This window comes from Erithacus rubecula (assembly GCF_903797595.1).
Source record: "Erithacus rubecula genome assembly, chromosome: 21".
NCBI classification, from domain to species: Eukaryota; Metazoa; Chordata; class Aves; order Passeriformes; family Muscicapidae; genus Erithacus; species Erithacus rubecula.
The window spans coordinates 10,267,937-10,295,191 of NC_136673.1; the positions used below are offsets into that span (position 1 = coordinate 10,267,937).

The 27,255-nt window shown below is 60.1% G+C and overlaps 3 protein-coding genes across 4 annotated transcripts in view; 1 reads left to right on the forward strand and 2 right to left on the reverse strand.

The window, feature by feature from the left end:
- Positions 1-4,778: 4,778 nt before the first annotated feature.
- Positions 4,779-8,600, forward strand: RNF208 (ring finger protein 208). Its single transcript, XM_079324184.1, is given in 5 exon segments — positions 4,779-4,836; positions 5,819-6,549; positions 6,552-6,627; positions 6,630-6,664; positions 6,669-8,600. Coding segments are annotated over 4 exon segments (789 nt in total). The 5' UTR covers positions 4,779-4,836; positions 5,819-6,507; the 3' UTR covers positions 7,305-8,600.
- A 4,676-nt stretch (positions 8,601-13,276) lies between these two features.
- On the reverse strand, positions 13,277-14,426 carry LOC306811154 (ring finger protein-like). Its single transcript, XM_079324576.1, is given in 6 exon segments — positions 13,277-13,802; positions 13,806-13,836; positions 13,838-13,865; positions 13,868-13,920; positions 13,922-14,354; positions 14,399-14,426. Coding segments are annotated over 5 exon segments (684 nt in total). The 5' UTR covers positions 14,257-14,354; positions 14,399-14,426; the 3' UTR covers positions 13,277-13,565.
- Positions 14,427-16,659: 2,233 nt separating this feature from the next.
- NDOR1 (NADPH dependent diflavin oxidoreductase 1) overlaps positions 16,660-27,255 on the reverse strand; it is a 145,681-nt gene continuing 135,085 nt past the window's right edge. For both annotated transcript variants that reach the window (XM_079324088.1, XM_079324087.1), the window contains exons 6-15: positions 26,984-27,085; positions 26,285-26,491; positions 25,859-25,980; positions 24,714-24,934; positions 24,264-24,371; positions 23,483-23,597; positions 22,486-22,632; positions 21,898-22,016; positions 19,537-19,631; positions 16,660-16,858 (exon numbers count right to left, since the gene is read on the reverse strand). In XM_079324088.1, coding sequence (XP_079180214.1) covers positions 16,714-16,858; positions 19,537-19,631; positions 21,898-22,016; positions 22,486-22,632; positions 23,483-23,597; positions 24,264-24,371; positions 24,714-24,934; positions 25,859-25,980; positions 26,285-26,491; positions 26,984-27,085 — 1,381 coding nt within the window. In that variant the 3' untranslated portion in view covers positions 16,660-16,713. The remainder of the gene's footprint in view (positions 16,859-19,536; positions 19,632-21,897; positions 22,017-22,485; positions 22,633-23,482; positions 23,598-24,263; positions 24,372-24,713; positions 24,935-25,858; positions 25,981-26,284; positions 26,492-26,983; positions 27,086-27,255) is intronic.

Sequence of the window (27,255 nt, forward strand, 5' to 3'; positions counted from 1 at the left end):
AACTCATGTGCTGCTTTAAACAGAAACCAGGGAACAGCTCTGCAGCAGCTGGGGCATCCCTCAGCTACCAGCTGGCAACAAGAAACTCTGCTGCTTTCTTGGCAGATATTTCAGTAGCATCCCTCCGAAATGGTGTTTGCTCTGCCTGGGCAAGCTGCACAGACAGCTCCTCTGGTGGTTTTGTGGAGCTTTGTGGCTGATGAGAGCTGTCCTGCTTTTCTCTTCTGCTGGAGTCTCTGCTGGGCTGTTGTGGCCACCTCAGCCAGGTCTGGAGGGTCTCAGCTGGGACAGTGCTGATTGTGGCACTCGGGGTCCCTTCTCCTGGTGCTCTATCCTGGGAAAGAGAGGCAGTCCTGAGGGGACGGAGCCCAGAGGATGAAAACAGTGTGTGGGTGCAACATCCATCCCTCCCAGCCAGGCCAGACCAGGCTGTCCCTGCTGCCCCGAGCAGCTGGGCAGGGACAGACCTGAGGAAAACTGCTCTCTGCAAAGCTGGGGATGAGCTCATGTTTTTGTGGGTGAATTATCTGTATGATGAGTGATTCACCAGAGCAAAACAAGATTGGTGTGAGAAAACAGATGGGATTTTGGAAAGAGCTTTGGATGTTCGCAGGACCTGAACAAGTGATCTTGGTGACAAGAGCAGCAAGGAGCAAGGAAAGGTGGCCTGAGATGCTGCCACCAAGAGCAAGGACAGTATGGATGGGGGTTTGGCAAAAAAACAAGAAAGTTTGGCACACACAGAGCTGTCAACTTGCCCAGGTTGGGTGGAAAGAAAAGCCTCAGACCTCCATCACAGCACAAGGCTGGCACCAAGTGAGAGCTGGGCCATCCTCTCACTACAGGTCCTTCCCACAGTACCAGAAATCCAGAAGGGCAATGAAATCCTGAGCAAACTCCTGAATAGCTGAGCAGGTGATGGCTGATGATGAGAGAAATTTAGGGCAGAATTATCTTCTTGCTTCACTGTTCATCTCAACAAAGTCTGGCCAGCAGTGTTACAGCTCCCAACATATTTACAGAGCAAAGGTTTTTGTCAAGACACCGGACAGGATGAGTTTTGCAGAATAAAGCTGTGGCTTCACACAAGGCCAACACCAGCTGAATCACAAAAAATAACCTCCTGATTATAAATAGCAAAACCCTGTTCATCTGGGACAGATTAAGGGAATACACTGGCAAAGCTGTTCCTGCATGTCTGTCCAAGGAGAGCTGGACCCCAGGACAGCAGATACAACTGAGCTGAGAAGCAATCTCTGAACCCACAGGTGTGCTTGGCCTGCTGGCAAGGTCTCTGAAAATGATAAAATATGTCAGTGATGCTTGTAAAACCCAGGGGACCACACATAAGCACCGTTCAGAAGGCATTCTGGGGATATCCACATGCAGCCAAAATATGTACATTTATGATAACACCCAATGCAATAGGTCTTTATAAAAGATTATGCAACATATATGCTTGCATGCCACAGTTAGGTGTTAAACCAGGAGTTTTAAACCTCAAAGGCAGAGGTGGTCATGTGAAGTTTGGTAGGGTCATCACTCAAGTCTGAGCCACACAGGCCCAGACAGAGATGGAAGGTCTGGGTTTTGAAGGATGAGATTATTTCAGTTTGGGTAGAAAGCAGAGATCTTGGTGGACAAACTCAGCAGAAGAAAGGAAAAACTCTGCATGCGAAGCAGAGGCAGAGCCATCAGGGCAACAGGAAGATCCCAGCACCTTGGCACAACACACTCTTATTCAGCAGAAAATATGCCCATGCAATTTATGATTATTTTAAATAGAGCTGTTGCTTAACTCACAGAATAGCAGCATAATAAACACTGTGTAGCTGGGGTCAGCATGAGGATGCCATATGAATTAATAACAGAAAATAGCTCATGCTCGCTCACTTCCTGCAATTTCCTCTGCTCAGTGAGCTCAGGCGTGAGATCTCAGCTCTTTGCTATCTGCACCCAGGCACTTAGCGGGAAGGCAGGAGCACCTGACACAGGGAGGATGGGAAGATTAAGGGAATCCCTGTTAGCAGTGTTAGAGTGGCAGGCAGCAGCAGCCTCACACTGATTTCAGCAGGTGAGCAGATCAAAGAATGGTACTTAGTGGGACTAGAGGCATTCAAAAGTCCCTTATCTGGTGAGAGAAACTCAAAGATTAAAAGCTCAGCCATTGTCAAGAAGAAAGTATGGATTTCCAGGTGGAGGTGATGCTGCAGGTCCCCAGGGAGAACCACACTCAAGGGTCAGTCTGGCCTGGGAATGGAGCAGATCTGAGCCCTTGGGGTGCCAGGGCATCCTTCTGTCTGGGTGGCTTTGGTCATCTCTTCCAGGTCAGGCAATGATGCACCTGGGTCTTATTTTTACCATCATTGCCTGAAGCGTGGGTGAGAAGATAATCTATGGGCTGCGTGAGGCCTGACAGAGCTGTGGAATATGTAGCCTCCAGCTCCTGTATCTGTCCCACTGATAGTGGGGACAGTGATGATGTGGGGACAGTGTGGCTGTGTGACATAGCTCCAGGACCATGCAGACCCCTTGTTACAGGGGCTGGATCTGTGCTGCATCAGGACTGGAGGGTCAGCAAGCAGGGCTGGTCAGGATAATCTTTATGGAGGGAGTAAAAGTCCAGGCAAAATCCTGGAGGAATATAAAAAACTAAAAAACAGCAATGGGTGGCATGAGCAGGGAAACCCCAGCAGCACCCAAAGGAGCCTGGTGAGCTCCCAGCAGCATCCTGCTCCAAGCAGGGCTGGATGGAGTGCTGGAGTGGGTTTGGATTGGAGTGTGGACATGCCTGGGTCACTCTTCCTGGGACTGGGGCATGGGAGCTGGAGGGCTCTGTGTGGGGCTGCCTGCTCATTTCGGCCATTTGCCTGTGGGGTCCCCATTCTGGAGGCACCCACAGCAGGGGGAGAAGGCAGCCTGGCCTCTAACATCCTCCAGAGGACATCCATACCTCCTTCACATCTGCAGGAGCCAGGAAGTATGGACCAGGAGTCATCTGCTCAGGGCACCTTGTGGTGTGTCCCCAGCCTGTGGGGTGCTGTCTGCCCGTGCCATTATGGAGGTCACACCAGCTAGCCCATGGCCGTGAGTTCCCCAGGGCTCTGCAGGGACGTCAGCATTGCTGGGACCCAGCAGTGGCGTGATCCCCCACCCACCATGCTGAGCCCACCGTGTGCCCAGGGACCAGCGAGTCCCTGTGCCCCGGGGCTCAGCAGGGACTGGGAGCTGTCAGGGGACCCGCTCTGCTCCCCCGGCAGCCGGTGGCCATGGATCCCCGGGGACAGTGCGATGCATGGCTGATTTGAAGTGGGAGAAAGCAGTGGTGGGGGAATTCCTGGCTGCCCAACCTCCTCCTAGCGCCGGGGGCTGCAGGGCTGCTGGCAGGGCCCCGCTCCCGATGCTGCCCGAGCCGCTCGCAGCGCTGGATGCTGAGTCACCGCCGGCCCCTCGGAACGACCCCGGGGGCCCGGCCGGCGGCGGAGTGAGAGGGGCCGCAGGAGGGATCGGGAGCGGCTACGGGGAGAGGGGGTGTGGGCCAAGAGGGGCCGTGGGGTGCGGAAGCGGGATGTGCGGGACAAGGAGGAATGTGCGGGCAGGGGGCTGTGCGGGGCGGATGAAGGGGTGCGGGGAGGGCGCGGGGCAAGGGGGGTGCGGGGCGGGGGCGTGCAGGGAGGTGGGGGTGCGGGGGGGAGGGGGTGTGCTGGGCGTCAGGCGCTGCGGCCGGCGGCCCCCGGCGCTGCTGAGCGAGAGAAATGTGAGGCGGCTGCACCACTGCGGCGGCACTGCGGGCGGCGCGGGGGAGCGCGCAGCAGCGCGCGCCGCGCCGGGCCCCGCGAACGGCGGGCACGGAGCCGCCGCTGCCTGCCCGCTGCTGCCCGCCGCTGCCTGCACCTGCCGAGGGGCACAGCGGGGCCCGGCATCGGTCCCCCGCAGCGTGTGCTGCCGGCCCGGGGTGTTGCATCAGCCCCGCGCCGAGCCGGGGTCCGCGGCCGGGGGCGGCGGGGGGAGCCGGGGAGGGCACGAAGGAGCCTCCCGCAGCGGCAGCGGCACTACCTGCCGGCTCCCCCGGCCGCCGGTCGCCGCCGAGCATCCGGAGCAGCCCGGCTCCGCCAGCCCCGGCCTCTGTGCCCGGTCCCCTCCCCGCGCCGCCGCCGCCGCGGCCGGAGTGGGCGGTGGGGCCGGGGGAGCGGGGCCGGGGGCGGCCCGGCCGGCCGGGACCATCCCCGCGGAGCCGCGCCTCGGAGCCGCCAGCATCCCCGGGGAGCCGCGCCTGGCCGGGGCAGCGCCGCATCCCTCTGCCTTTCAGATAACCTCCGCCGCTCGGGCCTGCGGAGCCGCACCGGGCACGGAGGGGGCTGGCGACTGAACCGGGACCCTGCCCGGGGCCAGCGCAGGTAACGGCGGGCGGGCGGGGAGTCACCCTGCGGGCGTGCGGGACTGCACGTGTGTGTGCGGGGAGCGCTTGTGTGTGCACAGGCGTGTGCTCCGCGGGGCTGCGAGCGTGCGGCAGGACGTGTGGGGCTGGGGATTGCGGTGGGAGGATGGGAAGGGGAGAGTGCTGGGGAGGACTGTGTCACCCCCAAAGTGATGGGAATGCGGGGTACAGTGGGGGCTGTGTCACCCCCGATGTGATGGGGATGCGGGGTACGGCGGGGGCTGTGTCACCCCCGAAGTGATGGGGATGGCAGGGGGCTGTGTCTCCCCAGGAGCGGTGGGGGTGCGGGGTGCTGCGCCAGGCTGTGCGTGAAGGGTGTGACAGAACGAGCGTGGGAACGCGGTGACAGTGCGTGGCACTGCTGACCACCCGGATCGCCGTGCTCGTGGGCGCTGCGGGTGAGTGTCTGTGCGAGAGCTGCAGGCACAGCCCCCGGGGCTGCTGCTGGTGGGGAGGGGGGAATATATGCTGCTTGCGGGGCGCGGGGTGCAGGATGTGGGGTGCAGGATGTGGGCCCGTGATGGGAAATGAAAGTGGCGAGGCCTGCCTACGCAGGTCAGGATGCTTTCGGGACCCTAGTGCTGTCAGGGCATGGCTCCCGGGACACCCCGACTGGGGCTGGGATCCAGCCCACCCTCTCAGCCCTCAGGCACTCGGGGTTGAACCCCCACGGCCTCTCTCCATCCCCAAAGGCTGCTGCTACTGAAGCAGATGGCCCCCTCGGGCCCCCTCCGCCAGGCCTGGCAGCGCCCGGCGGGAGCAGGCATCTCTCTAACAGGATTTGCAGCGTGATGGAGGAGAGCGCCTTCGCCCTTCTCGGAGGAGAGCTGGGCTGGCGCAGGGGCTGCTGAGGGAGAAAATGGCCTCGAGCTGGATACCTGCCCCCCATCTCCTGCCCCCAAACGTGGCCTGGCCTCTCCACCAGCCCCGGGACAAGGGCAGGGAACTGGGAAGGGGGGAGAGGAAGCTGGAGGGAGGGATAATAGGGACAGATCAGGAGCAAGCGATGGAGGTAAAAATAGATCCACTGAGCAGAGGAGGGGCTAAACGTGAGAGAAAACCCTGAGCAGAGGCAGGTCGGTGGAGGAACCCCTTCGGGAGGGGCCCTGCAGCCCAACGGGGTTCTGGGGGACCTGCCCTCCCACCCTCAGGGCAGAAGGGTGTCCCTGGACCCCACGCTCGCGGCCGCCGAGGGGATGCCTGGGGGGAAATACCTGCCTGCTCGCACTTCCGCAGCCAAGCACGCGGGCGGATGGACAGGACCTGCAGGGCTCGATTGCCAAATTGCCGGGATGCAGGCAGGCATCCCGAGGGAGCGCTGGCAGCTGGTAAATCCCTGAAGAGCCTTGGATCCAACCCCCTCTCACTTTTCATTTTCAGCAAGCACGAAGCTGAGCTGGGGACAGAGGTACCAGGGACCGAGGGTCAAGGTGTGTGTGTGTCCTGGCCGCAGCCAAGGTGAACTGCCCTCCGGCCTGGGATGTGCCCTGAGCCCCTGCCCTGTGGGAGCTGCCAGTGACGGCAAGTGGGAGAGCCGGGAAGTCAGAGCAAAGGAATTTGCAAACACATTCTTCAGCGCCACGAGGATCCCACTGCATGTAAACAGGAATAGAGGTCGGACTGGGAGGAAGTGACAGCTGCCTCCAGTTCTGCAAGACCCTCCCTGGACTCACCTGCCCTGGGCAGTGCCCAGTGCCACCATCCCCAAATTACTGTTCCCGACTGCAGCAGATCTACTGTGGGAAGTGGCAGCGAAGGCGAAGAGCTGGGCTGCTGAGTGGCTGCCAGTGTCACGTTAACATCCCGGCGAGGCTGCAGGGAGCCGGCGCTTTGATCATCCGCCCAAGAGCATCTCGAGTCAGGCAGGATGCCACTGTGAGCCCTGCCTTCTGCCGTCCCAGCCTCTCCTGGCTCCCTCGGGGCTGGCTGCAGAAGAGGGGCGCGGGGCCCGCTGGCGCTGCCCCGTCCCCCCAGGATGTTCTCCCGCACCAGCTGCTGCTCCCTGTGCTCCTGCTCCGCGGCCAGACCAAGGTTGAAAGCTCAACAGGCTGCCGGCATGTTTTAGCCTCATGCAGGCGTCCCTCAGAGACCCCAGAGCAGTGGACAGTAATGTGTGAAAACGATACTCATGTCGTGTCTGAAAGGGCAACAGGTCATCATTAAAATGGAGGCGATGAAGATCATCCACCCGAGAAGTTCTCGGAGCTGCAGGCATCGCAGCCGCGCTACGCCCGCCCCGCGCCGCGAGCCGCCCCTCGTGGCCAAGCGCGCGTGGCCCTCCGAGTCCGAGATCATCGTCAACCAGGCGTGCGGGGACATCCCTGCCTTGGATGCCACCCCCGGGCCGCTGCCGCTGCCCCGGACTCCCCGCTGCCGCGGCGCGGAGCGCGGCTACCAGGGCCAGCGCAAGGGCAGCTCCGAGGTCTGCTACCACCGGCAGCCGCCGTCAGATGAGGTGATCGTCAACCAGTACGTGCTGCACCCCTCGACGCCCTGCGAACCCTTGGAGTGCCCCACCTGCGGCCACATGTACAACTTCACCAACAAGCGGCCCCGCATCCTCTCCTGCCTGCACTCGGTCTGCGAGGAGTGCCTGCAGATCCTCTACGAGTCCTGCCCCAAGTACAAGTTCATCTCCTGCCCCACCTGCAAGCGGGAGACTGTCCTCTTCACTGACTACGGGCTGGCGGCGCTGGCCGTCAACACCAGTATCCTGAACAGACTGCCGGCCGAGGCGCTGGCTGCCAACCCCGTCCAGTGGAGCAGCGACACCGACCGCAGCTGCTACCAGACCTTCCGCCAGTACTGCGGGGCCGCCTGCACCTGCCACATCCGGAACCCGCTGTCCTCCTGCACCATCATGTGAGCCCCGCGCCCCCCGCTCCTCCGCAGCGAGGCTCGGCGGGCGGACCAGCGGCTCAGCCGGTCCCCTGGCCCCTCCCTGCCAGTGGCACAGCCAGTGAATGCTCTGATACTCACCACGGCCGAGGATGTGGGACCGGTGTCCTTGCCAGCCCCGCGGGGGGCAGTGGGGGTGCTGGGACCTGGCAGCAGCCCCCTACTACTAGGGTGCCCGGGGAGAGGGACGCTGGCGTGGGGAGCATGTCTACCAGCGCATCCAGGCTCTGCAACTCCCCTGGCCCTGCGGCGAGCGCTCCCGAGGTGCATCGAGCATCTCACCGTGCTCCTTCCCCGGGCGCCTCTCCCTCCTCTCTCCCCGGCTCTCCCAGGAGCGGACGCTGGGTTCTGCCCGGAGTGACACCCTCCTCATCGCCCCACGGCCGGCAGCAGCAGCACAAGGAGCCCTGGAGATGCATGGTGCCACACTGAGCCACCCTCCCAGCACAGGAAGTGAGGACAGGTCCCCAGCTGCCCGCCCCCGCGCCACCCCCCTCCCCCCCCGTAAGTTATTTGCCAAAGCTTTCATCTCAGTGGCCACGCTGCCATGTGCCCGAGTCTCAGTAGCCACACCAAGCCACCACACCGGCCCCTCGGATGCCAGCAGACATGCGGCCCATGTCCTCCGCAGGCCCTTGAGGAAAGCTCCACTTTGTCCTCGTTTTGGAGGATTCTTGTTTTTGTCTCCATCCCTCCCCGACCACCCCATCCAGGGCCACTATGTGTTCACCAAGGCATTGAGCTGTGCCCGTTCTCTGCCCCTCCGCTCGTGACCCACACCAATGCCCCATGGGACAGCTCAGGAGGGTGGCACGGGGTCCAGTACCCCAAACTGCTGACTCCAGCAAGGGGATTTGACTGGGCAGGAGGAACGAGGTCTGGCTCCTGCCCACAGTCCCCTCCCCTGAGCAGTATCTCTACTCTGACCCCTGTGCAGTGGGGCTGGAAGGGCAGCAGTCCTCTGTGCAGAGTCTTGCTTTCTCCAGAGCACCTGGAGAGGTAAGTTTGCTGCCAAAAAAGCAAAAAAAAAAAAACAAAAAAAAAAAAAAAAGAAAAAGCCATAATTTTGGGTGCTCCCATGGGGCTGAGCACCACAACCCGGCATGGCCAGGGGCACACACTGCCCAGTCCCAAGGCGCTGGGGCTGGGTGAGCCAGAGGGGTCCCAGAACCTGCATCCTGGAGGAAACAGCAGCCCCTGGCACTGGCCAAAGCCCAGCATCCAGCCAGGGAGAGGGGCCAGCCCGTGCCCTGCCCCGTCCCGAGGGAGCGGGTGATGCTGCTGGCGCAGCCCAGGGTTGTTCTCCCTGGTGGAGAACGGCGTCGGTACCGTCTCTTCTGTGTTGCTCTGCCAATGCCTCCCGCTGCTGGTTGTGACCATGATCATGTTTTATACCCAGCCTTGTTCTGACCCCCATCAGTCTCCCCAATAAAGATTATATTGGAACGAAGGCCGAGCCTAGAGTCTGTGTGCAGGAGGGGGTGACACACCAGGATGTGCCCTGGCCCTGCTCCATCTGTGGGGCAGGCTGGGGGACAATACTCAGCTTACAGCTTTCCCCTGGGCTGGCACCTCCTCCTCCAACCTGGCTTTCAGCTCTGATGGAGTTGTGTCACCTCCCTGCTCAGCCCTCGCATGTGGCTGGGCACCTTGGGGGAGCATGCCCAGCTTGGCAAAGGGTTCCCAGTTACACCAAGAGCCCTCAAACACCCACTGGATGTCCCTTTCTCCCCAGGAGATGTGGGATACTGGTGGGAGAATGTACCATTTGGTGTCACTTGCTGTTGAAGGGAGCTGGGCAGGGACATGGGGAGTGCTGGGCTCTCCTTGCCCTGCTCTGGTGAGGCAGATGCACCCATGGGCCCCTCTCTGCACCACCCCCACAGCATGCAAGAGCTGCCCTGGGGCTGGAGTACACCTGGCAGCACAAGCACATGACATACACAGGGTCACTGGGATGGGAGCTCCACAGCTGGAAGAGCAAGGAATCTGCAGCAGAAGCAGCTGGGATGATGATCCCAGGACGATGCAGCTCCTCAGGGCAGGCTGGTGTGAGCCCCCAAATTTCCCTTCTCCAGGAGCAGTAACTGTCTCTGCCCTCTGCTCTGGGCAAGGTGGAGCATCTGCTTCCAAAGCAGCAGCACATCCAGGAGGGTGCAAGAGTGGCTGCAGACCCCTTTTCCTTGTGAGCTGGTTCCCATCCCAGGGGGGTTTCTATGCCTGGAAAACAGAACCACCTCTCAGTCCATAGATGCTGAATTACAGCACCAATAACACAGCCAGTGCCACTCTGTCCCTGAGAATGCTGAAGCCATGTCCACGGTGTCCTTACCAACATCCCTACCCTGCACCCACATTCCACCATCCTTCATGCAGTATTGGCACAATGTGGGGGTCTCCTGGTTGTCACAGCAGCCCCACATTGAGACAAATGATGCAGCTGCTTGGGGGGTTGAGTCCAGGATGTGCACCTCCATCACCCAAAGGCTCATGCCAAATCTAGGATAAAGAGCTCTGACACCCCAAAAGCTCATATTAAAACCAGGCTGAGCTTTTCTTTCCCCAAAGACACCTAAGCTGCAAGCCAGCCAGAGCAGAGGTGGGCAGCAATTTTGCCCTCAGTAGGAATTTACCCTTTTATTACATAAGGATGAAGGGTACAACGTGTTCTCCCCTACCCTCATGGCACCTCTTGGGCACACAGTAAATTTAAAACTGCTAATTTGGTTTTGAGTTGCAATTAAGGAAGAAAATAGGGCCTTTCAGGAGCAAGTACTGGGTGAGAGCCCATTTCTCCTGCCCTATTAACCTCGAACAAGCACTTGCTGGAAGAGGGGCTGGGTTTGCTGCAGAGGACAGGAACGTGGGGTGATGTCAGCCCTTGTGTCACAGATGCAGGTGAATTAAAAGTCTTTCGCATCCCCTGAAATGCTCCCATGGCCATTCTCAGCTTTGTGCTTCCACGCTAAGTTTTTAAAGATCTCTAAGTCCTACAAGCTGCTTAAGCATGGTCAGGACATTGCTGCAGGAGCAGGTTTGGACACATGAGAGCAGAGATGCTCCCAGATGTTCCCAGGTGATCTGGTTGTAAAATCTTCTCATTGTTGTAACATCTGTCCCAGGCTAGGATGCAGCTCTGGGCTCTCCCAGTGTCCAGTTTGGGCCATGATAGGAGAGGGGACATTGGGAGTTAAATTGCTCCTGGGCATAACCCTTTTCCAGAAAGTCCTTCCCACCTCATTTTAGGGGGAAGCACCAGGATCAGGCTGGTTTGGGCTCAGCCTTTAACACGGGTTCGGGGCATGGTGTTAGCCAGTCATTCTCCCCAGAGTTAAGAAGCAATTGGACAACGCTCTCAGGCACAGGGTGAGGTGTTGGGGGTGTCTGTGCACGGCCAGGAGTTGGACTGGATGATCCTGATGGGTTCTTTCCAACCCAGTGCGCCCAGTGATTCCGTGAAAAGCAGCTTCTGCAGCCCAGCCCCTTGGCGCCTGGAGCTCAGGGCTGGGGCTGCTGCTCCTGCAGTGGACGGTGGCAGCGCTGGGCAGTGCCCAGGCTTGTCTGTCCCCCTTGTGTGGCCCCACCAGCCGCCTCCTGCCCCGGAGGGTGCACGACGGGACCAGTTCCCCATGGGGGAGCGCCGTGCCCGGCTGCAGGGAGGGTGAGCACCGGGACTGTGCCCTCCTTGGGGACACACAGCCTGACAACTCGCTCACAAACCCAAACGGCTGTTTCAGAGGAGAGGAAGCTCTTGCGACCTGCCAGCGCCCGCTTGCACAACGGCGAGAGCCCGCGGTAATGGGCGGTGGCACCGAGCCCGAGGCACTGTGACAGGTCCCCGCGGCCAGGGAGGGACTGCTGAGCTCGGGAGCTTTCTTGGGGTCAAACACAGGAGAGGGCTGGCAGCAGGCACAGGCTCCTGCTCACTGCCCAGCTCCACGTCCCCTCCCCGTGCTGGCCCCGTGGCTGCTGGCCCTCTGGCCAGCAATGGGCACGGGGTGAGACACGTCCCAGGGTGGGGGTGAGGAGGAGGGAAGGTGCTGCTGGTTGTGGTGCAGTTGGAATGGGGATGCCTCTGGGCAGGGCAGGACCCAGGTGGGACACGCCGGGCTGCAGTGCGACAAGCCAGGAGAGAGTGGGCAGGTCCCTGCAGGGATAGGGACAGCCAAGTCACTGCTCTGGGGACACCACTTCACCTGCTGCCAGCAGCTGGGGGATGCGATGAAGCGTTTGGGGTGGTGCAATGAGGTGTCAGGGGCTTGGGAGAGGGGAGGAGGCATCAAGTGGGGAGGTTGGGTGGATTTGGGGGCTGTGCTGGAAGCTGTGGCTGCAGCAGGAGCCCTGCATCAGCCCTAGGTCAGTCCTGGGTCAGCCCTGACAGACCCCAGCCCTGCTCACCATTATCTCAGGGTGCTAATATAACCCAGCCCTGGACTGGACACTGCAGCCAGGCTCCACATCGCTCACAGGGTCCATCCCACACCACAGCCCCCAGGGACCCCCTTCTCGGTGGGATGGACGTGCCCTTCAGCTTTCAGCACCCAGAGGTGCCAACAGCTGGCTCAGGGAGCACGAGAGTGCTGGGGGAGTCCCGTGAGGGCAGCTCTGGTTCACCCAAACACAGCAGGGGCATGAGACTCCCACATGGTGACAGGCCCCCCCCAGATGTCTGAGCTTCCCCCTCCCCTCCCGTCCATGGAGACAAAAACGCCCCAGCCAGGGCTGAACTGGTGCTTCTCCTGATGGAGCTGCTCCACTTGGTATAAATAAATATTCCTTGGATCCACCAGGGTTGGGGGACCTACCTGCTTCTGCCTGCTGACCTGACCTGTTTTGGGGTGCCCTGCTCCTACCCTGTGCCTCAGCACTTGGCCAGAGCAGGCCAGAGCAGCCCATGGCAGTGCTGATGCTGAGTGACATCAGTGTCCTGGCAAAGCCCACAGCCCCAATCTCTGCCCCACTGGGCACAAGGACACAGGTTTTCTGGGGGGCTGTGTGGGCACAGCAGTGCTCACTGGCTTCCCAGCCCCCCAGCTTCTGGGCAGGAGGAAGGGGAAGGGGGTGGGGGAGCTGGCACCCTGCGGTCTGTCACCCACAGCCAAAGCCCTGGGGAGGTGCCCACGGGGTGTTTCTGGGGGAGAAGGGCAAAGCCAGGACAGGGGGATGGTTGCACCAGCCCAGCACAGCCAGTCAGGAGGACAGGGCACAGCAGTGTCACCCGCCCCTCAGCAGGACTGGGCTGAGGGGGACTGAGAGGGGTGACAGCATGGGGGGGCATCAGCATGGGGTCAGCACAGAGCCTTGGCAGGACACCCAGAGGCCAGCAGTGACAAACAAACTGCTGCACATTCCAGCTGGTGGAGGCGGATGTCAGCATCCCCAAATGGAATCCTGGGAGGACCTCGAGGGTCAGATAAGCCCCTGCCACCCACCACCAGCCCAAAGGTGGCTGAAAGCCTGGAAGGATCCCATACATGGCCTCTTGGGGTACAGGTTTCCCCAAGGAACGTGGAGGAACAAGGGTGCAGAGCAGCCACACTGTGACCCAGGCATGACCTGGCTGGCACGTGGCCCCCATGAGAGGCTGGCAATCAAAAGCAGAGCCCAGACCTGCTCAGCCCTGGGACACTCCTGCTCCATGGCAGGTCCTATGTGGGCACAGCCCCAGTGCCACTCACCACAGACTCCTCCACCCGTGTATGGCGGGGACTGAGCCATGTTTGCTCACTTATCTCCCTGAAGGGCACGGTCTGAGCACGGGCTGGCACGGCTCACCAGGGGCTGGGAGGGGCTGGGAGGAGCACACACCCCTTGCAGGGTGGTGGGGTCCACTGGCTGTGCCCATCTCCTCCTTGTCACTGCTATGTCCCAAGGGGACATGCTCAGACCAGGTACTGAACTCAGCTGGACACAGCTGTGGTAGAAGCACAGGTTGTATTTTCAGTCCATGCTGGGGGATTCCAGCTCATCTGTCCTGGGAGCAGGTGGCACAGTCCTTGGCACAGTCCTTGGCACAGTCTTTGGCACAGCCCTGCTCTGCCCGCAGAGCCTCTCTGGTCCCCAGCCCCCAAGCCAGGGATGTGGCCCAACGCAGGAAGGACTCCCACTCCATGTGTCCCTTGGCTATGGCATGTGTCACCTGGTGCCCCCGGGCAGGTGCTGCCCAGCTCCAGGGTCGCCTCCCTCTGCAGCTTGCTCCTGCTCCGCTGCTGCCTCACCCGCTCTGGGCTCACTGGCAGTGCCAGGCGTCCCAGGCACCGCGGTCACAGGCGTGCTCCCGGCTGGCACCACAGCCGCGGTCAGCCGCTGGGCTCCCCTCCCCAGCACGCTCAGCCTGAGGGCACACAGCCATGGCTATTTGTCGAGGATGAGGAAGAGTATCACCATGAGGACGATGGGGAGAATGAAGAGCACTGAGCATCTCTGCCGCCAGCAGCAGTGCCAGCAGCAGGAGATAGCAGCAGCGTCAGCGCCGCTCCAGCCGGGCCAAGCGCGGATCAGCAGGGCGGGTACCGCACGCAGGGCAGGCACCGAACATGCGGCTGGTGTGGAAGCGCACCTGGAAGCGATGCTCGAGGGCGCCGGCCCGGGCGTCGGGGCGGCAGGGCAGGGGCCGGAGGTGCCCAGGGCACCGGGGAGCCGGGCTGGGTGTGCAGCAGGAGCAGCTCCTCTTGCAGCTTGCAGATCTCCCACTCCAGCATAGGCGTCTTCTGGCGGCAGATGGGGCAGCGCACGCGGCCGAGCTCGGCGCCGCTGGCCGTGGCCATGATTGCCCGCAGGCAGGCGCGGCACAGCCCGTGGCTGCAGTTCAGCACGGCCGGCTTGTGCCGCCGCTCGTCGTAGGGCTCCGTGCAGATGGGCACTCGTCCTCGCTGCCCGCCAGCATGGGGCACGGCTCCGCTGCCACCGCCCACCCCCATCGCTCGATGCCTCCCGTGCCTCGCCGAAGAGGCTCAGGATGGAGCCGGAGATGCTCTCGGAGCTGGGCCGTGGGCTCTCCCCGCTAGGCGGGACGGGCCTGGGGTGTCGGCGGCGGGAGGTCCTGCCCCGCAGGCGGGGAACCCGCGGGCAGGCGGCTCCTCGTGCCCGGCAGCAGCGGCTCGCTGGCATCCTGCTCCGGCGGCAGCTCCCAGCACCCCCAGCAGCATCCCAGCCGCCTCTCCACAGCGTCGCGGCGGCTCCCCGGGTCCCCCGAGCCCACAGTCTGGCTCTCGTCCCGTTGCCCGTACAGCCTTCCCCACCGGCCGCCAGCACCTGCGGCGGGCCAGGCTCTGCCTCCTCGCCCGCCGCCGGCTCCATCAGGTGGCCAGAGCAGCCACCGCGCTAGCCCCCCGCGCACGGGGCCCCTCGGGCTGGATGGGTGTGGGTGCTGCTCCAGGGCAGGAGACTTCTTCAGCAAGGCTGCCTGAAGGGTTTGAAGGCAGTGTCCGTACAGAGTCCCAACATCCCTCCGAGGCGGGTTGGGGCGCCCTCCCGACCAGTGGGTCAGGAGCCTCTGAGGCGGGTGCAGCCCCATCATCCTCACCGAGAGGCCACCCCAAGACGGGCAGCACCGTGAGCATACAACAGCCTTATCGTTCTCCTCCTCCTCCTCCTCCTCCTCTTCCTCCTCCCCAGTACCCCGCAGTACTGACCCGCCACGGTCCAGCGGAGAGGGCACCGCGCTGAGCGCTGCCGGCGCTGCCCGCCGTGCCAGAAGGGCACAGGCGTGCCGGGCACTCGCACAGGCAGCTGCCTCCCGCCGTGGGCCCGGCAGGGCTGGGCCGAGCCTGCCTGTAACCAGTCTGGTTTGTCAGCTTCTGGAAGCGGCTCAAATGCAGGAGCCCGGGCAGGCAGCCATGCCCGCGCCAATCAGCTCCCGCCGGAGCTGGGGAGAGCTGGGCCACGGCCGCCTCTTCTCCTTGCCCAGCACAAGTGGAGTCACCCACACCACTGTCCCCAGGGCACGGCAGTATGGCCCTGTGCTCCACCAGTATGGCCCCCCAGAAAGAACCGTGCACTACTCCAGTACAGCCCCCAGAAAGGACCCTGCACTATCCCAATACAGCCCCCCAAAAAGAACCCTGCACTACCCCAGTACACCCCCAAGAAAGAGCCCTGCACTACCTCAGTACAGCTCCCCAGAAAGAACCCTGCACCACCCCAGTACAGCCCCCCAGAAAGAACCCTGCACTATCCAGTTCCCTGGCCCTGTGCTCCCCAAGTCCAACTCCCTGTCCCCCAGGTTTGTCCCTGCTGGTGCCCTTGCTGGCTCACCTCTCATTGGCATGTCCCACAAGCAACTTGCACGGCCTGAAGTTTTCTTCCAGGTTTCCTGTCTGGTCAGTGCCCCAAATGGGGGGCTGGTGGCACCAGGGGGATGACTGCCATGCAGCAGCTCTGCACTGGCCCCACTGTCCCTGGCACATGGGGACACTTAGCCCAGCCAGGGTCTGTAAGTGCGAGAGCTGTTCAGAGCAAAGCAGTGGGTGGGGAGTCCCCAGATCCCTGTTCCCCCTCACTGTGGTGCCACAGTTTGAGCAATGCCCCGGGCACTGCTCGCCCCTGCAGGACTCCATGACTTGGCCATGGGAGGGTGGCTGGGTCACAGGTGTGGCATGGCACTGCTGTCCCTTCCTGTCCCAGCCTGCTCCCAGGGAATGTCCCTGCTGACTCATGCCCTGGGTCCTAATTGCTATTTACACAGTGGCACCCAGTTGCTGAACTGGGGGAGGAAGGTGGTGGCGCTGGTCCCACTGGGGCACGGGCAGGGCCAGGAGGGTGCACAGCCTCGAGGCTGCAGGGAAAGGACTGGAAGCAACGCCCAGGATGGGGTGGAGGAGAGATGCAGATGGAACTTGGAGCTCAGAGCTCAGCAGGCTCAGGATGATGAACTGGCAGCAGAGGCTTCCTCCTGTGCCTGCCCCTGCTGGCCTTGGCCACTGGAGACAAGGGGAACAGGTCTGTCCAGGCAGCCTCTTCCTGCAGCACACGCTGCTGAGTAATGCTGGGGTGGAGAGACTCCCATGCAACACTTCCCCTTCCCCTGGCCTTGCCACAAACAGCGGCCACTGCCACTGCCAGGGCTCCAGCAATGCCCTGGGTGCCACCCACCCCACACAGGGACCCCTGGGGCAGATCAGTCCCATGCCAAAGCCAACCAGCACACCTCCAAGAGCTCCAGACCCTGCTCTGGTGGGGTGTGGGCACAGGGAACCAAACCCCCCAGGAGAAAGGGTTCCCCCCACTGCTATGCCCTGCTGCTGTCAGGGAGGGGATGGTTGGGTAAACCCAGCCCCATCCTGGATGGGATAATCCCAGCCCAAAAAGACACCAGATCCCTTTGCTAGGTCCTTTATTGAGGCTGTCTGTGGGGAGGGGGAGGCAGGGAGCCAGGCTCACGACCAGGTTTCAGACTGGAAGCGCTGGCACCGTTCCAGGGCTGTTAAATGCTCCTCTGCTTCCAAGGGGGACAGGCCACCCTCCAGCTGCAACACTGACTGCAGGGCCTTGGCCACTGCTGCTGGCATCTCCTTGGCATTCCTGGGAGAGAGCAGGACACAATGGAGGGCGAGCAGGGATATGGGGGGCAGAGCAGCAGCCCCAGTGCTCGGATCAGGAATCAGCAGTCCCGTGCCCAAGCCCACCACAGGGCAGTGGGAACCTCATCTTGCCACAGGCTGCCTGGCACAGGGTAAATGACAGGTTTGAGAGGCATTTCGTACCACTCCCTCTCCAGAGAGAGCAGGGCTGTTATCCACAGGGCTTCTCAGCACGGGCACGTGCAGGCAAAAACACAGCCATGGGCCACAGACCCCGGGGAAGGAGCACCCCAGGTCAGGAGCCCAAACACCAGCCCCACACAGCTCCATTTGCCAGCATCCTCATTAGAGAGACACAGACAACATGCCAGGGTTGGAATTTATCAGCAGGAGGACAGGAACCTGTCCTTTCATCTCCTGCAATCACTCAATGTCAAACATGTCTGATCCTCAGTTGGGCAGGAGCAGCTGCTCCCATGCTGCTGCTGCCTGCTCTCAAGAAATCCAGAATGATTAGTTTGATGGTGACATTTGGAACCAAAGCCAGTTCAAACCTCAAAATCAGAGAAATGCTGGAAAAACATTGAGCCCCTGCATAGAAAATACCCAAATAGAACTCAGCACTTTCAAGCACCATTATTTCTTAGGGGAAATCAGAAATTCAGACTTTTTTTCCTGGAGAGAATTTCATTTGATGAACTGCCTGTGCGACAAAAAAAAAAAAAAATCTAATAAAAATTTCCCAGCCTGCTCCAATTGGCACGAGCAGCTGGCAACGTCCTTGCTGTTTCCCAAGAACAAGGCAGAATTCTGACTTGTGTTTGAAGCTGATTAACATCCCAAAATACCCAGAAAGGAGGTCTTCTTTTTTTGGAAGAGTCTGCATTGTTTCTGTGTCAGGCACTGATATGCCTGTACAAGATAATGGAGCTGGGCTTATGATGGAAAACATGTCAAGTAGCTATATTTTTTTCTAAAAAAGAGACATTTTCAACCTTTTTGCCCGTGAGTGAGAAGCCAGGAACGATGATAGAGCAGATGCAGCCCTGGCTGCCAGAGCCACCTGGCCTGAGAAGGGAAGGCAGGAACAAGTGTCCTATGGCCCAGGGCTGCTGCTCAGGGTCACACAGCTCAGACTCACTCCTTCGTAGCTTTCTCGCCCAGTCTGGATGAAACTGAATTTGGGGGAAAACAGGATCGACCCACTGCACTTTCCTGCCTGGTACCTCACTGACAGCTCAGTCTGTGGGTCAGGGAGGGGCATGGTGATCTTGGGAGCCTTCTAGCAGGGTTGTGGCTGTTCATGAAAGCGAGGAACAGTGTACCTCTGCAATCAGCACAGTGTCACTTGTACAGGGAGGATGAGACTTCTCAGATCCCACCTATCTAATGGGGGCTCAGGGTACACCCTACACCACAGACAAAGCCACCAACTAGAGGAGTCTCAGAGCAACCCTGATGTCCAAAATACCATCCTCATGGCCACCACAATCTGCCATAGCGACAGCTGTGCCCTGCTCTTACAGGACACTGATTCTCTTTGGGAATCTCCATCAGAACCAAAAAGTAGGAACAGAATTTAAGAAGAATAAAGCCATGACCAAACAGCTCAGCAGTCTCAGCATCTGGGCTGTGGATGGAGGCACAACAGCCAAGTCCCAAGTGTTCCAAACCCCAGACCCAAGGGCAGGAATGCCCCAATTGAGGTGAGGCCCCAGGAAGCCCGTGTTGCAGCAGTGAAGGACAGAGAGGGATGGCCTAGCCTCCACTGCCTGGGCAGTAAACACAGATTTCCTTCTCCCAGGAATGCAAGTGAGGCCAGTCTCACCCTGCAAGGCGCCAGGGGAGTTCCTGATCTCAATGAAGGACAGGCAGCAAAAAACCTCCTGCAAATCGCTGCTTGTGGGGGGACGGCGAGCCCAGGCTGCACTCCCCAGGTCACAGGGTGCACAGGCACCATGGGCAGGCTCTGCCCAGCTCCAGCAGCCCAGGGCATTGCCAGGCCTCACCTGGGCACAGGGAGCAGCCTCTCCCCGCAGGGCAGGCAGGTCCAGGGCTCTGCCCAGGACACGGGCACAGAGCTCAGAGCAGAGCTGCCAACACTCCAACCCCAAAGGCCAAAACCCTACCTTCTGGCCAGCAGCTCCAGATGTGCAACCAGCCCCAAACAAGCACCTGGTGAGGGACTGTGCTGCCCAGACTGGCTGTGGCACAACAGGGCTTGTCCCTTCCCCAGGAGGCAGCTTTGTGCAAAGAGCCTGACAGAATGTGCCCAGGCTCACAAACCTGCTCCTGAGCCCTGGCACCACTGGGGATCCTGCCCACACTAGAGGCCAGAGGTGCCACACAGGCCTTTTCTCCAGTTTCATCCACTGCTGGAGGAGAGGGCTGTGCAGGAGCCAGGCCTCTCCTGGGTGTGGATGTGCTGTGGGTCAGAGGATGGGAAGGGCATTGGCTGAAGAAGCTTTACCAGTTCCAGTTGTGCCCCTCCTAATGGGAGCATGGGGTATGGGAGCATCCCTCTCAGCTCAGGGCTCCTGGAGCAGGACATACAGACAGCAGGAATGGGCTGCCCCTCTACAACACAGAGCTGAGCCCAGGAAATGCCTCCAGGTAGGTGAAGAAGCAGAAATGTGCAGCCCTGCTCCCCCAAGCCCTGCACAGAGGGCTCTTACTCACCCAGCCAGGTAGACATGAGCATTCCCACTGCTCAGCAGCTCCCACACCAGCCTCCCATTCTCCTGGATGCGGTGCTGGACATAAACCTTCTCCTCCTGCAGGGAAACAAGGCACTGAGCCCACCAGCTCTGCAGTAGTCCCAGCTCCTGCTCTCAGGACTGTTCTCAGGGGCTGTCTGCAGGAGCTCAAGGCAGCACAGCCCCCTGGAACTGGAAGAAGCAGCTGGATCGATGACCAATGAGGGGAAGAGGAGTCCCACACCCGATGTCTGCACTGGGATGGGCTGGTGGGAGATGGGTGCAGCAGCAGGAGCTTCAATGGGGAACACTGGGACCCAAGCAGCCCCCCAAATCTTTTGGGGCGTCCACTGGTCAGGGCCATGACCTAAGGAGGCCCTGTGAGGGCTTCCCTCCTGCCCTCTTCTCCCAGCAGAGGCAGAGGAGGGTCTGTGGCAGACTGGGCCAAGTCTGCTATAGGACAGAGACCCTTCCCTGCACCCTTGACTGCTGGAGACCTGGAAGGACAGAAAGCTTGGAGGGACAGGCTCAGTCCCAGTCCCTGCCCCTCCACTGTGCTTAGGGACTGGATGGGGACTGGCTTTGGGCACAGTACAGCCCAGTACAGGAGAGTTCCTAAAGGGTTAATTCACAAGACTTCGAGCATCCAAGCAACTGCCTACAGCACTGGCTCCTTCCCAAGGCAACACCACTGCCAACATGCCTGAACTCACTGCTTGCCCAGAGGGCTCCCTGACAAAGGTGACACTGTGGTGAAGGCCATGCCCAATCCTGCACAGTGCTGAGCTGAGCACAGCCTCCTTCCCACGCCCCTCTCTCCCAAAGGCAGCACAGCTCTCGCTGTGGCTCAGCTCCTGCAGGCCCTGTGTGGGAACAGGAGCTGCTCACTGTGGGTCCCACAGCTCCACTGGTGATGGCCCTGGAGTGCCAGCTCAGCCTGGGCACACTCTGGGCACTGCCCTCAGCAGCAGCAGCACAGCTGGCCTCAGCTTCATTAACAGTAATGAGCACGGTGCTGCCAGAGGCCCTGCCAGCCAGGCTGGGCTCCAAGGCATCATCTGGAAACCAGAGCACCCGTGACAAACTGGAGTCACCGTGTCTCAGGGCACCCACATTTGGCTCGGAGCAGCCTGCACTGTGGGGGGATGTGCTGGGACAGGAGGTCACTGCAAAAGCAGAGAAAAACCTTTCTCAGCTATGGAGCATCCCAGCCCTCACCTGGTCTTTGACAACAAACTCTTTGATGAGTTAAAGGCTGTGGTATCTCCTGAAGCCAAAAGCACAACAGCCCAGTGTGGCTCATCCCACCTGGCTGTGCTCACACTCTGCCTTGGGAGCAGAGGACTCTGGTGACAAACTGCTTTGGCCAGTGCAGGAGGAGAGAGGGGATACTCCAATGGAAGTCCCATCCCTTCACAGTCAGTAAGAGCAGAAGGGTCTGGCTGCTCTCCAGATTCAGAGAGCAGCATGTGTCCCTTCACTGGTCATTCAAAAACCCTCTGCAGTGCTGCACCAGTTCATCACAACCTTGGACAGCCTTCACAGAAGCACCCAGCTCCTGCCTTACAAGTGAGTGCATAAAATTCACTGATAAAATTCAGTGAATTCACATCAACACATGCACACAGCCAGGACAAAGGGCTGGGGCTGGTGCAGCTGAGCTACTGAGAGATCCCCATTCCCTTTTTATCACATCTGTGTTCGAACCAAAGCCAGGCTGACTTTTCAGTGCCATCAAGGGACAGTGAAACAGAAGCCAGTGAATAAATCCACAGCTCAGAGAGCCTCTCTAGCAGCACTGCAGCCCCAAGGGGAGATGAGGGCTGCCCACCAGAGACATTGCCTGGGAAAGCAGGAAGCAAAGTGAGGGGCTGAGTTGTGGGTGTGCTCATACCTATGGGGCTCTTTCCTTTGTATATTTGGGACTCAGAGAGAGCTGGAACAGAGGCCAAGCTCCTCAGCTTCAGCCAGGGCTCAGAGGAACACCATGAGGAGGGTGGTACATAACCAAGAAGTTATTGCCTAGTGACCCTCCAAGAGGCCTGGGAGCCTTTCATCACTCACGTGGTCCAGCCAAACAAGGCTGGTTAATGCCTTATCTGCTCTGCTGCTCTCCAGCCTTGTCCCAGCAACCTTTCCAGCTCAACTTAGCTAGACACATCCCTGCAGGGCAAGAGATCTTGACTAGCATGGAGGTGTGTGGGGGAGTGAGGTGCCCACTGTTCCACCTCACCAGACCCTTCACAGGTCATGCCAACAGGTACAGGGGACAGACACACTAGCAGAGTTCCAGCAGTGCTGCCTGAGATGCTCTTGCACTAACCCTCCTCCTCTGGGCACTAACCTGGTCCCTGGAGAAGGCTGTGAAGAGTTTCAGGAGGCCTTTTGTCACCAGCTCTTCCCACTCTGTCTGGCAGTAGAAGTCCTTTGCTCTGTGTCGGCAGCCGAAGAAGAGGAAGTTCCCTGCAGGAGCAGAGCAGCAGGGCTGTGCTGGGAACACCCAGTGCCAGGCACTGCTGGTGCCACCTGGCTGACAGCCCCAGCCTGCAGAGCCATGTAAGCATGAAGTCAAGTGACCTGTGGCAACCAGAAGCCCCTGGTTGCTGAAAAAGGAGGAGGGGAGGAAGTGTTCCCCAGGAAGTGTTCCCTGAGTCAAGGGAATGAGAATGGGACAAGCTGCAGCAGCAGCTGAGCTCAGTAACCCACGTTCACTCTCAGAGAGCCAAGTAAGAGCCTCTGCAGAGCCTGACCCAACCCAAGGAGCTGCCCTGCAGAACAGCCTGTGAATAACTGAGCTCAGCCTGCTTCTGCTCAACACAGCAAAGTCTGACCTGGTGGAACCCTCCTGAGCCCCGAGTCCATGCTTCCATGTGCTGACACAGACCTGACTGAGCAAGAGGCATCCTGAGTGCCTGCCAGGACCATCCCTCACCTCTATGTCCCAGTGCCACCCGCTCCTGTATCGCTGCTCGGAAAGGAGCCACCCCTGTGCCAGGGCCAATCATGATCACAGGGGTGGCAGGGTCAGCTGGGAACTTCATTCCTCCTTTCTTCACCCAAAGAGGCACCCGGACATCACCTGTCAAACAGAGAGACTGACAAGCATGACCCCACCCCCAGCACCCTGTGCCTGCAGAGGGTCAGTGGGCACCCAGCTCTTCCAGGGTTCTCCAAAGACACAGACAGACCTGCCTCATCACCCCTGGCACCAAGGGCACACTCTGTGTGTGTGTGAAAAGCACTCTCAGCACTCCCTCTGCAAGAACTCTGCAAGAGTGAAGCCCAAAGCAAGGCAAGAGCCCCCAGCACACGGGCTGTGGGGCTGTGGGGCTGTGGGCTCTCCTCACATAGCCTATGCCAGGGAACACAGCGGTGGAGGCAAGCTGGAGATCCCAACCTGGCTGGATGTAAGAGAGGCCCCAAGGCTGCCAGAGCTCCAGGAATATTTGGACAAGGCTCTCAGGGATGCAGAGAGTGGGACTGTTGGGGTGACTGTGCAGAGCCAGGGTTTGGACTTGATAATCCTTATGGATCCCTTCCAAGTCAGCTTTTTCTATGATTCTGTGAAAGAAGGGAACAGCCTTCCCAGAGCTGTGGTTATGGGACTGGAGGTGCCCAGCAGCCAGAGTGCTACCAGCTCCAGGACACCAGGAGCAACCCACAGTGGGATAGCAAGGTAAAGCAGCTAGGAGAAATCCAGGAGTTCAGGGTAAGCTGCAGAGGAACACTGTGCTCTGACGAGGATGGGGGGCAGTGAGGAAGGACAGCAGGACCACCCTGCTAAGCTAGTGTGCTTCCCATGGAGCTGGTGCTCCAGCCAGGCAGTTCTGCACATGGTCTGCACCCACACAGCTCCATCGTGGGCCTGAGGGATGAGCATTGGGTGATGTGGGAAGCACTCAGGCTTTTCCCAAAGTCCAAGCACTTACCCTGCTCTGGGTTGAGGGAAGCTAGCCAGGTGGAGCAGAGCCCACGGCGGGGTTTGCTGAGCCGTGTCTTGTACCGCACCACAGCCACGAGGATCTGCATCCGCTCAGGGTGGGCCTGTGTCACACAGTCATGAGCACACACCCAGCACAGCTCCTCACAGAGAGCCCAGCACCTCCTCCAGGGACAGAGCCTGTGCCCAGCTCCCACCAGGAGCTGCCTGGACACCCATCCTTGTCTGGCACAGCCACTTACAACGGAGCACACCCTTGCTCAAAACCTTCCCAATGGGGAAGGGGGTTTTCCTGGAAAATACAGGAATACTCTGCACAGCTGGCAACACCAGTGGTGACTGTCCAATCCAAGAGGCTCCCATGGAGGACAAATCCAGTCATGCATGGGCTGAGTCTGCAGGCAGCCAGGCCGGTCCCACTGCCACCTCTCGGCAGGAGCAGGGAGCAGCACTCCCCCTTACCCAGCTCCCGGGACACTCCGGTGGCACCACATCTCACTGCTCCCAGGGACAGAAACACCAGACCTCTGAGATGTACTGGGGCAGTCCTGGCACTTGCAGGGCTGCAGGAGAGCAAGTCTCCTAGTCCAAAGGCTGGCACAGCCCTGAAGTTTGCATCCAGCACATCAGGCTGCTGCAGGATCAGCACAGAGCAGGGAATTGGCTGGACTGTGGAGGCTCCAGGAGACATCTGTACCCACAGTCAGCAGAGGCCCTGCCAGACCCTCTGTTCATAGTCTGAAAGGAGGCCAGAAGGGCTGAGCTCTTACCAGCAAGGAGGAGGCGATGGAGAAGGCGCGGGGTCTGATGCGAGGGATGAGGTCCAGCAGGTAATCGGCTGGGATGGCACACGTGGTGTGAGGGAAATCCCACAGGGCCTGCAAAGCCAAGAGGGTGAGGCCTGGTGACCCCCAGAAGGCATCCTGCCTGCTCTCAGGGTGCCAGAGGCTGTCCCACACAGCTGCACCACACTGACCTTGGCCGAAGGCACCACACAGGGCACCAGTGAGCACCAGCCACCCTGTTCACTGCCCTCTGCCCCCACCCAAGAGCCCACGAGGATCTAGAGCTGGTCTTAACTGCTGATGAAAATCCATGGGCACTTCAGAAAGTGGGTGAAGTAGATTCATCTCCTAAGCCAAGAAATTATGGCTAACTGTCCTGTGTGCTTTGAGCCCAGCACAGCCCTCCCAGGCAGGTGTGCCCTGTGGCAGCCCCACCTCCAGCGTGGTCCTGCGGGGCCGGTTGCAGTAGCTGTGCAGCTCCTCCTGGCCCTGTGCTGAGCTGAACTCCTGCAGCTTCTCCCGCTCCAGCTCATCCGTGGAGAAGAAGGCCAGCAGCTCAAAGAAGGAGCGCCGTGGCACACAGGAGATGTCCAGGTAGTGTGTGACCAGGTACTGGATGGTGCAGGGCTGTGGCAGGAGAGGAGGAAGGGGTGTGCCTGCAAGGCAAGACAGAGTGGATGGACAGCTCAGGGCCAGCACCTGCATGCCTGCTGTCCCCAGACCAGGGCACCCCTGCTGCCTGCAGCACCACCCATGTGTTACTGGAGCTAACTCCACCCATCCCTGCTCCCACCATGGGCCTTCACTCACCCTGCTCTCCCCAGTTTGCTTTTCAAGCCCACAAGTTTGCAAAAGAGGAAGTCAGTGGTGTTCAACTGCCCCTTACTTTTGGTAGGGGTTTTGGGATAATGCTTTATCCACATGGCTCCCGCTCAGCCTGCGCACGAGGCAGCGGACATAACCAGCAGTGTCATGTGCCAGGCCTGTCCCTGTCTCCCACATCTCTCCCAAAGGTGTGACAAGCAACCTGAATTTCTCTTGGGTTTGCTTGCCAGGCAGAAATTCCACCATGGACAGACACAGGGAAGTTGGAGGTGGAATGGGCACTTAGGGGCCAGGAAAAAAACTCTCCCAGTTCCACAAATGCACCAAGAGCTCTGGGGGGCCTCCAAGGCGTTCCTCTGGTTGCTTGTGCTAGCTTGTGGCTGCAGGATCCCCTCAGGAAGTCCCTGGGGTACAGGCAGAGGGGGGGGGGCTTGCACACCCCATGCAAGGAAGCACAGGATTCCCAGTGTGGGCCTGGGGCTGATAAGGCTGCAGGATCCTCCCCACTCTGTGCTGGGGCTGCCAAGGCACAAGGCCCACGTGGAACCTGGCACTGCTGTATTCCTCCAGCCACACTGGCCCTGAACAGGATCCACACACAGAGTACTGGAGGGAAGGACAGGCAGGTGCCCTGCATCCACCCAACACTCCCAACCAGGTCTGCAGCAAAGGAAGAGGAGAGCTCCAGGCTGGGCCAGAGCTTAGGGGATGCCCTGTCTCAGCAGGAAGGAGAAGGAGAAGCAGGCAGGACCTACCAGGCTCTGTGGGCTCCAGCACAAAATGTCTGTGTGGCTCCAGGCGCAGGAGCTGGCAGAACTGCTGCACATCTTCAGGGCAGTTCTGGGGCTGGATCATCACCACATCCCCTGCACTGAACCTGGGGAAGCAGGAGGAGCTGCCAAGCACAGCCACAGGGCAGACACACAGGCACAACATCACCACCCTGGCCAGCACCCACACCAGGGGAGGCAAATTCCCAGTGCCACCAACTGCTCTACAGGCAAAGGGAGCTGGTCCATGGGCAGGATCCCCCACTCCATGGATGGGCACTCGCAACAGGGACCATGACCACAAGACTGCAGCCTCAGGTACCAGAGAGGAAGGGCAGCAGAGGAGGAGGGCAGGCTCCAAGACATCTGGTCCCACACAGCAGAGCTCGGGGGAGTCAGGAAAATGCTCACGTGATCCCTGAGGCCGCGATGTCAAACTCGATGAGCCGTACATCCTGAAAGTGGGACTGAGCAGTGACCCTCTGGTTGGACAGCACGCGGGCAGAGAAGGGATGCAGCTCACTGGGTGCAGCCTGGGGGGCTGCCAGCTGCAGCACGTCACTCCTGGGCTGTGGGCACTCCTCAGGCAGGTAGTGCAGGGTGTACTTGGGTGGCAGGCTGTGGGGAGGAGAGCAATGCAGCAGGGTTACCACCATGCCACACTCCTCTGCTGCTGCAAGACCAGAGGCAGGGAGAGGCCTGGAGTGTCCCACTGTATCTACCAGCCATTGTCCCTGTCCCCTGGAGCTGATCTGTGTCAATGGGAATGCAATGGAGACTGCCAGGAGGAGATCCCAAAGGCTCCAGAGCAGGCAGGGGGAGGCTGGCTGGGCACACACACTCTGCCAGGGCCAGAGGCACATCAGGACAGTAAGATGGGCAGAACCTGGCTGGAGCAGTTGTCACAGCCCCCAGGGGACAAAGGAACACCCATCTAGAGAGAAATGGGCCACCCGTGGCCAAAGCACAAGGGACATCGGGGACACCAGAAGCTGTGTGGGGAGTGTTCCGGCTCCAAGCAGAGCACATCTCCACTCTGGAGAACAGCCAGGGAAGCAGAGCCTTTCACCCCAGCAGCCCCAGCAGTGCCTGCTCACCCTCTGCACTCACCGCACGTCGGGACTGATGATCTCAAGGCCAGGAGGGAGAGGATACAAGGCAAGGACCTTGTCCCATAAGGCCACGAGCCAGGGATCAACCACTGCATCCGGCCTGCAAGTGAGAAATTCAGGCTGCAGCAACATCATCCCTTCTGGGTCAAGCCCTGCTACCCTGCACATGCCCAACAACCATCCCTACAGTCACCCCACACTATTCCCTTCCAACTTCAGGTCTGGGAAGAACCATGTCTCAGCCATTCCAAGCACTCATTCACTCTCCAG